Here is a 17,239-nt window from a genome sequence, read left to right as displayed (position 1 = left end):
AAGCTATATATACGTCCGTGCTTCAGGGCACTTATGTTATTATATTATTGTTGGAACCAATACATTTACATTGCTCCGAGATCCGACTAAATCCCACTGACCTTGAGTTCCCCATAACGCGATAGAAAGACGTTAGAGTAGATGAGGTCGGTGTTGGTGGAGGATCTATTGACTGAAGATACCAGGCTATAGCTATGTGCAGGTGAAACTATCCCCGTCTCCCTCGCATCCGTCTATTCCTAATGCGGCGGGCGGACCTCTCATTTGCTCCTCACTAAACTTCTTTACAGCGGTTACCTGTGCGAGGCGCGTTGAGCGGAGAAATGGTGTGCCCGTGGGGTTGTGACGTCATTAAAATAATATTTTTTGTTTTAGTGTTTTAAAAAAAATGTTTTTTATTTATGGAAATTTTGTGGAGTTAAAACATATGAAAACATCTTTAAAACATGTAAAAACTACATACTACAGTAATCTACCTACTAATCTTTATTATGGAAGGAGTTGAAGACGTCAGATAAATAATTGTACGATCATGTGAACCTTCGTGGTAAAGTACCGTGGAGTATTGACTCTCAATCGTTATTTAAAGATCATGTTGAATACATCGTAGAAAAAGCCTACAAACATACGGGGTTCATTCTACGCACCACAAAACCTTTTAATAAACCTTTTACAATTGAACTACTATATATGGCATACGTAAGATCTCATCTTGAATTTGCATCTGTTATTTGGAAATTCAATAGCAAACTCAAATTAACCAAATTGAAAATATTCTAAAATAAATTCTCTTTACAAATGTAGAAAAGAAAAAAAGTAATAGTGACGGCTCGGGACGATAAGTCACGATCATATTCACTTACTCAAATAGCTAGAGTGAAGGTTGAAAAAAACGGCATTCCTTACTTATGTTTTCGAAGCTGAAAATGATTTTTATTCAAACTGAAAAGTCCAGAAAATGTTAATATACTAGGAATAATTAAAATTTCATCAAATATTAATTATACTTTCTCCGTAAAAAATAAATTGGAAAAAAGTTTTTAATTTTTAGGTAATTCCGAAGATAATAAATGAATATGTGAAATTTGAAGAACCAGACGGAAGATAACTTTGTTCCTTATTTTGTTTAAATTCACTATTATTAATTCAAAATGAATGAGTAAAATTTTCGTATCTACTCCGTTAACTTTAAGTTAAGTTTCGTAACTATTGACGTCGGGGGACATGCACAAAAAGGTTATTAGGTTCTTAGTTTGGGTTATTTAAAATGATTTGTGCGCATTTAGATTGCTGCAGAGCCTTTCGGCAAATGACACTCCGTCCTAACAAAATCCAAAATGGTATTTTGAAAAACATTTTTGAAAAGGGAAATTTCGAACTTTTTTGAGAAAAATGGAATCTAATGCATCTTTTACCATCTCCCCCGACGTAAATAGTTGTTTCTTGTAGTAATTAAGTTGAAACGCAGAGTTATTATAATTCTACTGCCTAAGTCCATGTCGTTGCTCTTCCTACAAATTTTAATACAAAATAATAAATATGAAGCTAGCGGTTAGCGGCACACCCTTCATCCCACTCCGCGGCCTGAAGTATTGGGTAGGTACGGGTGGCCATCTGCAAAGGTAGGCCGAACACAAACCTAACCAAAGTCAGTTTTCTTGTTGGAGTCGCGCGCAGCCGTCAGCTCTACTCTCCCGCTCAAATTAGACATTTCAAACAAACTCGGGTTCGTTTACCACCAACGTGACAAAAATAACAAAACCATATACAATTACTATTCAACAAAGTGCAAACAAAATCCAATAATAATAATTACCAGTTATTATTCAAAATAAAACTTTTCGGTGTGGCCTATTAATTATTATTCGACCGGTATTTTCATTTTAAATCGGTAGAGTTATTGGCCAGTGAATGGATTGTGATTTGGATAAAGCAGTTGGGGTATTACAAAAATCTAACGTGTTTGTTTATTTTGTTTTGGAATCTCTTGGAATTCACGCACGGAGTATAAAAGGTTTTTTTTCTTCTTTTTTACATTGTATTTTACAGTTATTGTATCCAGTATTGAAGAATGATTGAGTTCATAAATATAATTTTGCAAAGAAGATGTTTTTTGTAGAAGAATCTAGTATGTATCAAAATGAATAGGTAATTAGGGATTAGCCCGACTTGAGGCGTTGTAAAAACCAAAACGCTAAGTAAGAACAAATTTAATTTATTTATGTTTATTTGGTCCATATATCTTCATAATTTCTTCATAACTTACACTTCAATTTTTACATAATATGTAAAAATTGCAGAGTTTTATAATTACAAAATACACTTGTTATAAATAAATTATGTTTTATGGAAAATGAACTTCACTTCGGTGTACCATATACTCCAAGGACGGGTTGTTTCGAAGAATTTGAACAATTCTTCAAATTTCAAAGTTGATATTAACGTTTTGTGAATTTTTCAAAGTTCTGTCAAGCAACTAGCCTATAATGATATAATAACAGAACTTGAATAGGACATTCACAGAACCCGAAAATGAACATTGAAATTTGATGAATCGTTCAAATTCTGCGAAACAACCCATCCTAAGTATTACAATGGTGAAATATAACCTTTCAGAATAATAATATTGTTTAAATGGCATTAGTCGTGTTTGGTGACCAGATCTGAATAGCCAGGTACTTCCCATTCTCTTCGCTTTCCCCACTCTCTTCGCTTTCCCCACTCTCTTCGCTTTCCCCACTCTCTTCAGCACCAAAACTTACCCGAATTGGCGATGCCATAGTCCCACTGGCCCCAGGTGGTTGGAACAATGCGGTGTTCGTATTAAATATTTTATTTAAGTCAGGTGTCATCATATTAATTTCAAATTATAAAACAACTACGTAGGTTTAATTGGAAATATATATGATTTTAATAAATTTTATTAATTGGTAGGTACCTACCTACCTAGTTCAGAAGCAAGAGGTTACATTAGAAAAACTAGACTTTATTTGAATCTAACCTTTCTATCACCTAACCTAACCTATATTTCTATCAGATCAACAAAATTGCAATCAGACTCATAGCTGCGTTTGAATTAAATCTCCTGTCAAAATTGAATTAAATTCTTATTACGAAATCCGTTGATTTCGACAACGCCTAGCCGTAAAATTTCACCACGTAATATAGTAGAACATTAAATTAGGTTCCTACTTTCGTAATTATCTAGTATGTACATGCCTAATTAAGTATACCAGAAAATGGTGTACGATGAATGCAAGAAACAATATTTTTTTCGGTTCATAACCTTTAACTTTATTCTGTAGTAATTGGGGTTAATTCAACCATTAATTTGATGGTTCTTCCAATTAACCACACGATATATTTTTACGCTGTTAAAAAACAGTTCAATAGACGTTATAAAAAAAACCGTAATGGTGAACTTACATTCGCCGGTAATCGAGTAATTGACGTTTTTGTCTAAGATTTGATGGCTGCGAAGTATTATATTTAACGGTTCAGGGGGTCTAGCACAGTGAAATCGATAACTTTACGATATCGGTTTGATAATTTTATACCGTTTTACCGAGACTTGAATTGACATCCCTAAATATCAGTTAAAAATACTAATAAATTGACAATGTCGAATCGCAACATTAACGTTAATATACATGTGCAGTTCGCATGTACTTTTTGACACTAAAAGGCAGTTAATTATTTCATGAGGCCATAAGTCATAACTAACAACTTTGTTTCTCGAAGCTGGAACAGAATTAATTGATTGGGTCTTAGGTGAAGTAATTAAGTCTACGGATCGTGTATACGATTTCTTTCAGTTCTATGAGCTTAGTTAGCTCACCCCATTCATTAATAAAGCAGTTATTTTGCACAACAAACGACATAATCCAAAAAGTCGTGCATATTGACAGATATAAATACCTTGGAGGCCGCGCTAAAAGTAGCAGCTTTTGTCTACCGACTGTCGGAATCATATTCTGACCGTGCTCGCAAATATCTCTAACTGACTATAGATGACGGATTTCATCAATATCGTATTGACATTGGGCTTTTTCAATCGTCCGTGCTAGTCCTCCGGATGGAAATTTATTTAAGTAAGTATTCGATCTAGAAGTAAATGAGAAAGAGAATTTGAGTAATAATTAATAACCTCACGGTTCCAGGACAAACTCAAAACTTACTATTCATGTTTTAACGCGTAATATTATGCAGGTATGAATCATTTTTGGTTAGTTACTAGCTATGAATTTAACAAAATATAATTAATAATTTAAAATTAGTAAAACACATCGAATTAATATTGTCGATTTTTCTTATTCAATTAAAAATATTTATGTAAGGAAGTTTGACTGTCCCAAAACGGAAACTTCGTCCCGATCTAAAAGATAAAATAAAAATGTGTGACGCTATAAACATTACATAAGGAAAAAACCTTTAAAATCAATCTTCAAAAGAAAAAATGTTTTTAAGCAGCAAATTGAATACTTTCGACCGACAGCTTTGACATCAATTTGAACAGCTTTGTCTGGAATTTCCATATCGTCACAAACATTTTTAGCTTCCTATAATCCTATAGGAATCCTATAATTCCTATTCCTAGCTTAACATGAAAATATTATACATTAAAAATAGGATTTAGTTGAATACCGCACAAGATTCCCAACTTATCCAATCTGTCTAGAGCCAGTGATACTATGGCAACCCCAATTTGGGTATGTTGTGAGGTTGAAAGCAGTACGGGGGGGAGTAGATAGGGAAGAGGAAAGCGATTAAGTATCTGGCATTCAAATCTGGTCAGTAAACACGGCTAAAGCCATTTCAAGCAACGTTTCAATCCTGAATGGTTGTCGAGTGTATATTCCATTCTGGAACGTGTCAAATCAATTATTTGTGAAAAAACACAACTAATTAGAAAATTTAATTAAGTTAATTAATTAATACAAATGTTCAAAAACTACAGGCCCCCTCAGATTGGGAAACCCTAGAGAGGATGTCTGTGAAAAATTTGAATGTACAAACTTTGCAATTGAAACTTTCGCACGCTGGGATTTGAACCTTTAGCCTCCGAATTCATAGTCGGGAGCCTTACAACTCGACCACGAATGCCGTCCACGTACCTATTCTATTGCAGCATATGATTAGATCAAGAATACTAAATTATTCTAGGTCCCATTTCGGACGATCATGATTTTAAGGTTAGAATTTTTTTTTTAGAAAAAGTTTTATCGGTGATTAAACCCAATATTGTATTTACGAGTATGTGCGTTTCTTGAAAGAATTGAGGTTTTATATTGACAAAACTATTAACTCATATTCATATTGAGAATGCACTGGCGCAAACAAATAATTCGTCTTAATATTTTAAAGCATAACTATAGAAAAGTGTATTTTCATAAAATAATTAGCCTAAATTATAACGTACATTACGTTTACCCTTAAAATCACCTCAATTCGTTATAAAGATCGAATGTCGTTTGTGATACATAGGTAGTTAGGTAGGTACACTTATTTAACATATCATTAAGTGTCACAATAGTCTTAAGTGTATTTATATATGCATAATATATTGATTTGTCAGTTTCAGCTTTCTAACTGCGTAGTTTTGGGGTCAGAGTGTTGTCAAACAAATAACAAGCAATAGTCATTCTCAGTTTTATCTGTCATTTGCAAGTCATTTCCCGAGGCGGTAGAAAGGCAACGACTAGATCTGGCTGGGCGGCTGTTAGAAAGTGCCCCGGGAGGGGCATAGCCCCGGGGCTCGCTTGACCGTTAGCTGTTCCTTAGAAAGTGCAACGGCGCCTACTTTACTTCACTACACTGCGATGCTAGGTAGAAAGATACCTACTATACCGGTCAAGTCACATCGTTCAATGCCAAGGTTGTTGACTATGTATTACAATAACCGCGATCCAAATAGCATCTCGCAGAATTTAAAAAACATTTTTCTCTTTTATTTAATGATGTGTCAATCACTTTGTGGTGTCATTTTAATTTTATTAAAATATATAACTTTGTGAACATCACTATCTAATCAAAAAGGATCGACATGTTTCGAAACCAATGAGTTCTTCGTCAGGATAAATGTACAATAATTCGTCATTGAAGAAGAAGATAACGAAACGTGAAACAGAACAAGACATAGAAAAATAAAAAGATATCGGTCACAACTGGGAATCGAACCCGGGATCTCTGTCTTTCCGTAACTTCTTTAGCCACTCGATCATTGAGACCTAATTATTATACGTCAGTTTTGTCGATCTCATATTTCAAATTCAGGATTGACAATATTTTCTTGCAACTAAAATTAAATAGATATCCCATATAAATAAACATCGGTTATGTTTTTCCGAGACACTATCTAGGTTACAATTACAATACAATTATGTAGAACTTTGTGATGATTCTTTCAGATCGATAAAAATTAGGTCGCATTGGTCGAGTGGTTAAATACTTTATCCCGGTAAGACAGAGATCCTGGGTTCGAATCCCAGTTGAAACCGTTACCTTTTTATTTTACTGTATTTTATTATGTTTCATGTTTCATTAAAATCTTCATCTTCGATGATATATTACATTGATGGTTACAACCTTCAAAAGTTATCAAAAGAAAAGCGGTTAAAAAATATTATTACGTGGCTTTCATTATCCGCCTCACCAGACTAAGACTGTTTTGATTCTGCATTTTGGATGGCGTTTAATAAATTTCGCAAAAAAACTATTCCGTATCTAATCATTGAATTAACTTATAAATAATATGCAGAGGTTCCTGCATATGTAGTAATGAGAACAATAGGACAACCTTACAGTTTACAGTAGTCATTAAGTTGATTAAAAAAATGAGGAAACGCAATCCGAAAAACAACCCTTAAAGACAACCAACGTTAAATGTGTTAGTTAATATGTGCATAGGTAATTGTAAAATGTAACGAGGAAGAACCTAGAAGTTTGCTTCCTATAGTTTATTCGCAGTAAAATATATAATATACTAAAAGCAAACATAACGAGTTGCATAATTAGTTAGTGGAGTGAATTACCTTTAATGGTACCATTAGTATGCTAGTTAGGCACGGAAGAGCAATTAAGTGTTCGGTAATTTCTTTATTTTTTACCGAAATTGTTGAAAACGCTTCATTGGATGGGCAGAATTCAACGAGTAAATATATTTTTGAAAACATCTTCTCTAAATTCTGTATATCTTTCTTAATGAATTTAAAAAATATTTTAATTTAAGTTGTTTGTTTTATGTGAATACCACAAGAGTCCCAACAGCTCCCAACCGTCAGTGAGACTATAGCATCCCCAATTGGGGTATGTTGCGAGACTGGAGGTATTGAGGAGGGGAGAGGAAGGTGGGGGAGTACCTGACTATTCAGATCTGGTCACCAAACACGGCTTAAGCCATTTCAAGCAACGTTTCAATTCCGAATCGTGGTCGTCGGGCTCTATTCCTGAATCGAGGGCGCTCGTAATCGCCGTCGAAAGTACGTACGTTGGTCGTCGTTGCTATTCCCGAAATTGGTCGAAGGTACATACTTTGACGCCAAACGTCAAAAGTCATTCCACACAACATCTACTGGGTGCAACCAGTAGAACCAGGGCAGCGAGTGGTAGGTTGTTGGCGTTTCTATGGAATTGGCTGTCAAAATGTAGTCTAGCTGTCAATTTTTGTTTTACCGCGCGGATTCCGCAAATGTAAAAGTGGGTGAAAATTTCCCACTTACTTAGTCTTTATCGGAGCTTACAAGCTTAATTAAGAGTTGCTTTTGGCAATTTGTAATATGACCCGCAGCCATTTCTGTTTTGAATAACGAATAACTATTGTCTGTTTGACAGTCACACCATAGAAATCCCAAAAACATCAGGAACATAGACAATATTCACAGGGGTGCCAATATAATCATCTCTTCTACCAACTTCGACCGTTCGACGCTCAAGAATACGTAAAATTGAAACATTCGAAAAAGTTAGTCGCGACGACTAGTAGTTTTTCACTCGAAGACGGCGCATACGAAAACGATTGATCGTTTAACTCCAGAATAGAATAGGAACAATGTTCGTAGTTCTTATTCGAAGTATGATACAGTTAAAAGTGACCGAGGGGAATAGGGACCCATTAGCTCAGTTGGTAGAGCACTGTCCCGGAAAGACAAGGGTCCTGGGTTCGAGTCCCAGATGTGACCGTTTCCTTTTCTGATTTTTCTGTTTCAGATTTTCGTTTAGAAATCACTAATATTGTCTTCAATATTTAAATATTACAATTTGAGGTTTTACTCAATAAAGTTATTCCGAAAAAAAAGAAAAATAATAATAATAATATTGGACAATTTTTATAGCGCCGCTTTTGTGAGTTATCACCTAATTGTATAATGTTATCTTGGCCAAAATGAGTTTTATTAAACTCGTAGGGAATGATGTATTTTTAATTATAAACCTTATTGTTATTATTTTGCAATTTGTTATCACTTAAATAAAAAAAAAACACATGTCTATTTTCCAACTTTCCAAAACATGTTGGTTATGTTCCGATTGGGATTATGATGCGACATGTGCATTGTGTGCACGTGCACGAACACATTGTGAAAATAAGTTCTTATATTATTTATATACTTAATTACATTATTGAATTTCTGAAGTTGCACACAATAGTGTACGCAATGCGGGATTCCCACATAACGAAGGAATACAGAAACAGTCTTAGTCTGGTGAGGCGGGTAAAGTAATAATTTTTTTATCGGAACAGCTCTTCTTTTATTAACTTTTGAAGGTTATACCAATCAATGTAATATTTGAAGAAGAAGATAATACTAACAAATCTGAACGAAACGTGAAACAGAAAAATTAAAAAGGTAACGGTCCCAACTGGGATTCGAACCAAGAATCTCTGTCTTACCAGGACATCGTATTAACCACTCGACCAATGCGACCTAATTTTTATCGATCTGAAAGAATGATCACAAAGTTCTATAGAATTGCTTTGTAACCCAGATAGCGTCTCGGATAAACATAACCGATTTTTATTTATACGGGATACATCAGACGTATTTTAGTTGCAAGATAATATTGTTAATTCTGTATTTGAAATATGAGATCGACAAGTGACGTAAAATAATTAGGAACTCAATGAACGAGTGGTGAAAGACGTTGTCCCGGTAAGACAGAGATCCTGGGTTCGATTCCCAGTTTGAGACCGTTATTATTTTATTTTTCTGTGACTTATGGGGTGGAAGCATTTACCATGTCTATGGGAGGAAGTTATTTGTTTTCCAATTATTTGGGAGAATTGGCGAGTGTGCGAACCACACTCAATTGGAGTTCAAATTGCGCTAACTGAACCGGGCCAATTATTGCTTCATTCAGCCGCTTGATGTATGCCACATTGTCTGTCTATTTCGCGCGGGGCTAGAGGAGACTATGGGAAGAGAACAACAACACAGAACACAACAGTAATTGTCTCGAGTGCAATGTGAACCGATTCGAATAATGCCCAGTAATTAGTGCGCCGAAAGATAGAGGACAGTCGCACAGTGAGAAAAATAAGTTTTGCTCATTTATTAAGAATCTCCTGAAATTATTCGTAATCCGGTTAAAAAAAGGATTGCAGGCCGTTTCCTTATAAACTTTTAGTAAATTCGTAATAATATCAGAACACGTGTTCGTGCACCTGCGTTTATCATATAAATATAAAATGACGAAATGCGAAAATGAAAGGATTTTAATGAACACGTGTTTTGACATCATGATTACATTGACACATTGGTATTTTTAAAGTTTTTTTTTAAATGTTAAACCGTATCTACAAGAACTGCTCCCAACCGTCTGGAGCCAGTGAGACTATGGCATCCCCAATTGGGCTATGTTGTGAAGCTGAAGAGAGTGGGGAGGAGAAGGAGACGAAGAGGAGGAAGGTGACGAAGTACCTGGATATTCAGATTTGGTAACTAAACACGGCCAAAGCCATTTTGCAACATTTCAATTCTGTACTTTTAATAAAAGTTTATCAGGAAACTTATCGATTCATTAATTTAGTATCCTGTATTTAACCGGGTTATGAATAATTTGAAAAGATTCTTGATAAATTTGCAATATTTTTGTTGTAATTTTCCCCGTGCACCGCACACGGTACACAGGTGGATAGTGGTTAGTTAGGTAGGTACTTGAGGTGGCCTAGATTGGTAATGGTTTGGAGTGCCTCTTCTGCAGCCTATACTCACTGTACCCGCTCAGGTTCGGCGCTGGAGGCTGCACTCGGGCTGTATGTGGGGCTGCCGCTAGTGACTCTACCGCCGTACACTATAGCAACCTGTTCTGTGCTAACTGTTGTCTGCATCTCCGTGTCCGGTTCCTGATTCCTGGTGTCACCGTGACACAGCGGAGAAGTGAGTACCGCCAGAGAGGGACTCTGCAAGAATTCATTAATTACTGGGAACCTCTACGACCAATTCATCTCGTATGGGACTGCCGCCTAAATCAAAAATATCTATGAAGCAGAAAACACGTTAAGGCGATGCCATACGTAGTAATGCAAAATCATGTGTTTTTGGTTTGAAAATTTGGTCGCCTAGAAATGTTTCAGATGCTTTAATTAAATACTGCGAGTAGAATACATCTTGGCCTTTGAAATAATCGGGTATTTTTTAGATAATTCTTTTTATAAGCCCAGAAAAAAATAATGTAAAGGCCTATGAAAACTGCTTTAAAGCTCAAAATCTCCTACTTACGAACCCATTTTCGGTTATGATTTTATCGTATAATGTGGCAAAGTAAATTATTTATAAAATGATCGAAAAAAAAATTTATGCCTGAACTACCATAAAATAAAATAAAAGGCACTTTTTGGCCATGTTTTTTTCTTGCAAAAATCAAAACAAGCGGATGGTGTTACGCGGGAATTTAAACCTTATCGCCATCTACGTAAGGGTTGTTATTGATAGCGGCTCAATTTAAAATATTACATGACGTAGTGCATCGCCTTAATTAATTTATTATATTTTATTACTTTTATTTTATGGTTAAGTGAAATGGTGACAATTTTTTTTGTGGCATTAAAAAATTACTTACATTACAATGGTTTACAGACGGATAAAAATAAATATTGCTTATTTATTGAGAATCTCTGAAAATTATTCGTAATTCGGTAAAAACGGGATTGTAGGCCTTATGAATGAATTAACAGGATTCCTGATAAACTTTTAATAAATTATGAATATGTTATCACGATGTCGGAACACGTGTACCTACATGAAAATCCGAATATTTTCGCATTTCGTCATAATATATTATAAAGGTAAGTGCACTATTTTCATGAACACGTCTTCAGACATCGTGATAATATATTCGGAATTTACTAAAAGTTTACCAAGAAGCCTGTTAATTCATTCGTAAGGCCTGCAATCTAATTTGAATCGGATTACCAATTGTTTGAAAGAGAATCTTAATAAATTAGCAATACCTATTTTTCACGGTGCACTTAGACAAAAAAAATCTAAAATTATCGGAAATAATATTTTGACATGAAAAAATAATTCAGATGTGTTTCAAACGTCTAATTAGTTATGATGTTAAAAATTTCGTTGTTATTTGTTTATGAATGGTGACATTGAAAAAGGTCCTTACGCCGTGTGTCGAGTTGGTAATCTTATACATAGACTCAGGAGTTCGCCACATAAAGTTGTATGTACCTATCACTTAAAACTGGCGAACGGTGAGCTCCGGTGTTATGATATTTGTAATGCCATGCAGATGGCCGGAGCCATGCTTATTCGAAATAGCCATTGCGCCGTACAATATAAGATATTGTGTCATAATGTTTTGTTAAAACTTTTTCTATTGATCAAGCAGAAAAGGAGTGTTGTAAGTCGCGTGAGGCTGGTAGAGTAATTTTGATGATTTTGTGATTTTAGAGAATGCCCTCGTGGTGATTTTTCACGTTAACGGCGCTATAGAAATGTTTAAATTATTATTATTATTATTGGATAGCGTTAACAATTTGTAAGAGCTTGCCTCGCGATAATCCTACGGTAAATTGTCACAATAATAGTTTTTGCACTGTGAGTAGTTGTCTCGTATTAAAAATTGTGCGAGTGAAAGGATGAACCAGCCAATGAAAAATGCGTTGAAGTAATAAGTGGAAATTTGTTTAGCACCGTTTTTGTGAAAAACAACAATTGAATATTGCAAATTTATTGAGAATCTATTTATATTGTTCGTAATCCGGTTAAAAACTGGATCGTACGCCTTTAAATAATGAATTGAAAGGTTTCCTAATAAACTTTCACTAAAACATGAATGTGTTTAAAACGCAATGTCGGAACACGTGTTCATAAAAAACTAATATTTTCGCATTTCGTCATTGTATATTATCAAGTCATGCAACTACATGAACATGTTTTCAGATATAGAGGAGATGTACCGAATATGGCATACGTCCCTAATATGAGATGGTCATGTTTCTCAAAATTTATGCGAGAACAGCTTCTATAACCCAGCGTTCCCTATTCCCCACCGAACGATCTTGAACATGTCAGTACTCGTTCGGACGCCGGCCACAACACACGCGCCTGAGAGAGTGATCAAGTTTTTTTGCCACATCGGTATAATATTTACGTAAGTTTCACTTTATTCTTTCTCAAAAGATTTTCTCCACAAAATTGTCAATCTTTCACTGATCGACCAAACTATTATTTAAATTTTATGTTTTAAAAATTTTTTGAAGTTAAATTCAAGTAGATTTTGTTCTATAAATATTTTTGTTTGAATTGATCTTGTTCCAAATATGGGATTTTTTGATGTCCCTAATATGGAATACTATCTCATATTAGGAACAGTGTTTCCAATATGGAATTCTAGTAGAACTAAATTTCTTTTTTGATATTCCAGGTTTATCTATTTTGGCCTACACTAACCTCAAAATGTCGAAAACAAAACAGCGGAAGACGTGGGATAAAGAAAAAATGGTTAAGGCTATGGAAGCTGTAAAGACGAAGACCATGGGTTATCAGAAAGCCGCTATTCTTTACGAGGTTCCTCGAAGCACTTTATTCAGATTGTGCAAGAAGATGCTGTTGAAGCTGCGCTGGGACGAAAGTCAGTCTTGGGACCAGTTTTAGAGGGACAGTTGCGGGATTACCTATTAGAAATGGAAAAGCGGTATTACGGCAGTCCGTACGACAAGGAAAGATATCAAAAGACTTGCATATCAACTAGCAGTTCGCAATAATCTACAGCACCCATTTAAAAACAAAACAGCTGGGAGAAAATGGTTAAAAGGATATTTAAATCGCCACAAGGAAATTATTTCTCTTCATAAGCCAACAGGCACATCGTTTGCTCGCGTTAAGGGATTTACTGAAAATAATGTTCGTTCATTTTTTGACCTTTTAGAGAAGGAATATGAGAAGAATTCCTTTCCCCCATACCGAATTTATAACGTCGACGAATCAGGCCTATCGGTGGTGCAGTCCAAACTTAGAAAAGTTGTAGCTATGAGGGGGAAAAAACAAGTCGGTGCCATCACCTCTGCGGAAAGAGGATCATTTATAACGATTTGTCTCAGCATGAATGCCGCCGGAGATTTCGTTCCGCCAATGATAATCTATCCCCGGAAAAAAATGAACGCTTTACTTATGAAAGGAGCACCGGCAGGATCCATCGGAAGATTTCATCCATCAGGGTGGATCCAAACAGAACTATTTACGGACTGGTTCCAGCACTTCATCGAACATATGAAACCAACTGAGGAAAATCCGATTCTGTTAATCCTTGATGGACATTATAGTCACACACGCAACATTGATCTTATAGATAAAGCTCGAGAGAATCATGTCACCATTCTGTGCATACCTCCACATTCTACCCACAAATTGCAGCCCCTCGACAAAACAGTGATGGGAGCTTTAAAGACGTATTACAGTGAAGAAATTCGGCAATGGCTTCTGATGAATCAGAGGCCTTTGTCAGTCTTTGATATCGTGGAACTTTTTGGAAAAGCATACCTGAAAATACAATGTTCAGCTTTAGCCGTGAACGGTTTCAAAGCTACTGGAATTTACCCCATCAACCGGAATATCTTCAGCGAGCAGGACTTCCTAGAAAATGAGGATCAAGAAAATGATTGTCCCAACTCAATCAGTATTTCAACTAGCACGTCTCTTCCATCTGCTGATCTTCGTAAGCCCAAATATAATTGCACCCTACCCAAATAAGAAAAAGACAGTTTCCACTAGAGGAAGAAAAGCAGGAAAAACTTGCATAATTTCGTCGTCTCCTTATAAAATTGAGCTGGAAGGCATGCAGAAGAAAAGGGGCATTGTGAAAAAAGGCACGGAAATATGCGATCAGCCCTCCACTAGTGGGGTCCAAGTGAAAAAAGAAGTCTTGAAGAAACCCATCAGAAGGCTACGATACGACTCTACGTCTTCTTCTGAGATGTCACATATGTCGCTGTCATCCCATTCTTCTGAAGACATTTCGACAGCAATCCAACCTCGTGATGTTGAGTCCGATGCGGTTTGTGCTTATTGTTCAGGACTATACAGCCATGATATCAGAGGCGAAGAGTGGATACAATGCATAGCCTGCCGCCATTGGTGCCACATTGAGTGTTCGGGAGCCGAAAATATTGATTTTATTTGTGATTATTGCTTGCAAAATTAACAAAATCCGTGTATCCCATAATAGGAGCACTTTTTTCGAAACCTGTTTTTTCTATTGTTTTACTTTTCGTCCAAAATGAAGACCTTTTTGAGTTTATTTTAATATTTCGTAAACATTTTAAGTTACATAACTATATTTCCAAAAAAATCAATGTGTAATACTCAATAAACGATTTAATTATAATTAATGGGATATTTTTTAGCTAAGCTATCCCATATTCGGTACTTCTCCTCTATTAGGAATATACTTAGTTATATAGTTTATCAGGAAACGGCCTGAAATCCTGTTTTTAACCGTATCACCAATAATTTAAAGAGATTTTTAATAAATTAGCAATGCTTATTTTTCTCCGTGTGAATATTTGGGCATTGACAGTGCATATTTCACCGTTTTAATAGTGAATATAATAATTTATCTATTCATCAATATAGAAAGAAAATCATATTCTGTCGATGGAATATTTGAAGTAAGCTGCATACATAGTTTATTATTGGAAAATTTGGAATGTCAAAGGTAATATATAAACATTATGCTATTATGTTCCTCTCCAACTGGCTGCATTTACATAAAGACGCATTTCATTACAGAGTGTAACCTGTTCACCTGCTCTTGACCTATCAACAGTTTGCAATCCACAATCCCAGATATGTTTATATTTCCCGGGGTGAAAGTCCAAGCCATCGACATTATTGTGGATTGAATTAAGTTACCTTCCACCTTCCTCTGGTTTCATCTGATCTCTCATCTCGTTCTAGATTCAGATAATACAGCTAGCGATAGCGGCAGTGGCGTAAAAACATAGTGTAGGTATTTTTAAAGGTTTAATCTTTAAAATTGTGAATTAAAATTCGTGGTAGTGTACATGGTATTGGCTTTAATTGATAGAAGATTTAATGTCATTTGTGTTTAAGTATGTTTTCGAGCTTATACACTGAGAAAAATGAGTATTGCTAATTTATTACCAATTAAATTAGCAATAGGTACTCATTTTTGACGTGTAGGGCGCTGCGGCTGGGTCTAATAAAGCGCAATTTTTTAATCGCTTTTTGTATGTATATTGCAGGTAGATATACTTTAGCATATATGAAATAGTGCAGTACACATCAGTTGCAATTTCGGAAATGACAATTTTAATGATTTTCTGATAAAATATTATATTGTAGGTTCGTTATTGTGTATTCGCGTGTTTGAATTCTTGACAAAATCAGTTCTAATTTTGAAAATGACACTTAAATTTTTAAAAATCCGAGTTCATTGCAGAATGAAAATACTCGCAGACAGACCGATAGCCAAAATTAGTAAGTTTGATGATGATACATCCATAATCAAAATTACTTTAAATAAATACAAAAAAAAAAAAAAAACATTTTTTTTCCGCCACTGGATTGCAGCCTCATCTCCCAATGATCTTTTCTTCTCCTTTCACCGGCCGCTGATATTTGCTTATTTATTTCACGTGTAACACTTTCGTAATAGCGCTGTGCCACTATTACCCGTCAAGTCCGCCGGCATTTTTAACTTCGAATAATAATATTATACTCGAACCGATACGAAACTTTTTTCTCCTCTACCTCTCCCTCCCTCGTGAATTTTTGGCTCTTTGAAAAAATGCCGGTAAAATTTTTATAAGTATTCTTTTGCAGGTTTTTGTTTTGTAAATGAACCTAACAGAGACCTATTGTTTTCATTCCTCCACTTGATAAACAATCTTAAACGGGCCTATGCTTATGACGTAATGAATATGATGAATAGAGTCTTTGTTATATTCGTTAAATAGGTAGGCAGGTACTTGCTGCTACGTTGTGTGTGCGGCACGTTTAGTTGTCTATGGAAGATATTAAAGAAAGAAGGAGGCAAATGAAGTAATAAAGAATGTACTACATAATAGTAAATTATTTTTTGAAAGAAAAAGGTTTTGTATATTACAAAACTCCGGTGATTTTTTTTATTTCTTGATATGTGCGGAAGATGTAAACATGTTTGCGGACAATTTGTAAGAAATGTGCGGGCACACACACGCACACCTTAGTGGGAATATTTTTGAGAAGTATTGTGTAGTGCGTAAAGGTTGAGAGATGCGATGTGCATACACCAAGAAATGCGAAAATCCTTATGACGGAGAAAAAATTACTAAAAAAAGTTATATTTTTTCTACTAGCTGAAGTCCCCAACGTAGTACGGGCTTTACGCACAGTTTTTCTAAATCAGATGAATACAGCAATTTTCCTCTTATTTTAAACCATAAGCGTGCAAAATTTCAACAAATCAAGAAGTAACAACATTGTTTGAGAAAAGAGGTTAGGAGACCTTTCTCTTGTTTTGAATGTTGATTATGCAAAATTTCGTCAATCTTAGAATAAAACTATAGATTTGCATAACAAAACAAACCCCAGCCACCCTTATTTATAAAATATTTTAATTTAATAACACCCCACAAGAGTCCCAAGTGCTCCCAACCGTCTGGAGCCAGTGAGACTATGTCATACCTAATTGGGATGTGTTGTGAGGCTGAAGGTAGCAGAGAGGAGGAGGAGCTGGAGAATAGGAAGGTGGGAGTGTACCTGGCTATTCAGATCTGTTCACTAAACAA

General features: G+C 35.4%; 2 protein-coding genes across 2 annotated transcripts in view; both read left to right on the top strand.

Moving 5' to 3' along the window:
* Positions 1 to 1,676: 1,676 nt before the first annotated feature.
* sas (stranded at second transmembrane protein) overlaps positions 1,677 to 17,239 on the top strand; it is a 117,768-nt gene continuing 102,205 nt past the window's right edge. The window contains exon 1 of the mRNA XM_089640799.1: positions 1,677 to 2,014. The gene's annotated coding sequence lies outside the window, so the exon portion shown is untranslated. The remainder of the gene's footprint in view (positions 2,015 to 17,239) is intronic.
* Positions 12,948 to 14,198, top strand: LOC149416521 (uncharacterized). Its single transcript, XM_089641264.1, has 2 exons — positions 12,948 to 13,080; positions 13,378 to 14,198. Exons 1-2 carry the CDS (start codon positions 12,948 to 12,950, stop codon positions 14,196 to 14,198), a joined length of 954 nt encoding a protein of 317 aa, XP_089497390.1.

This window comes from Hesperophylax consimilis, chromosome 16 (genome assembly GCF_061612785.1).
Source record: "Hesperophylax consimilis isolate HC1 chromosome 16, BYU_Hcon_1.0, whole genome shotgun sequence".
In the NCBI taxonomy this organism is placed as follows: domain Eukaryota; kingdom Metazoa; phylum Arthropoda; class Insecta; order Trichoptera; family Limnephilidae; genus Hesperophylax; species Hesperophylax consimilis.
The sequence above is the reverse complement of the archived record's forward strand: the minus strand, read 5'-3'. Positions and strand labels throughout refer to the sequence as shown.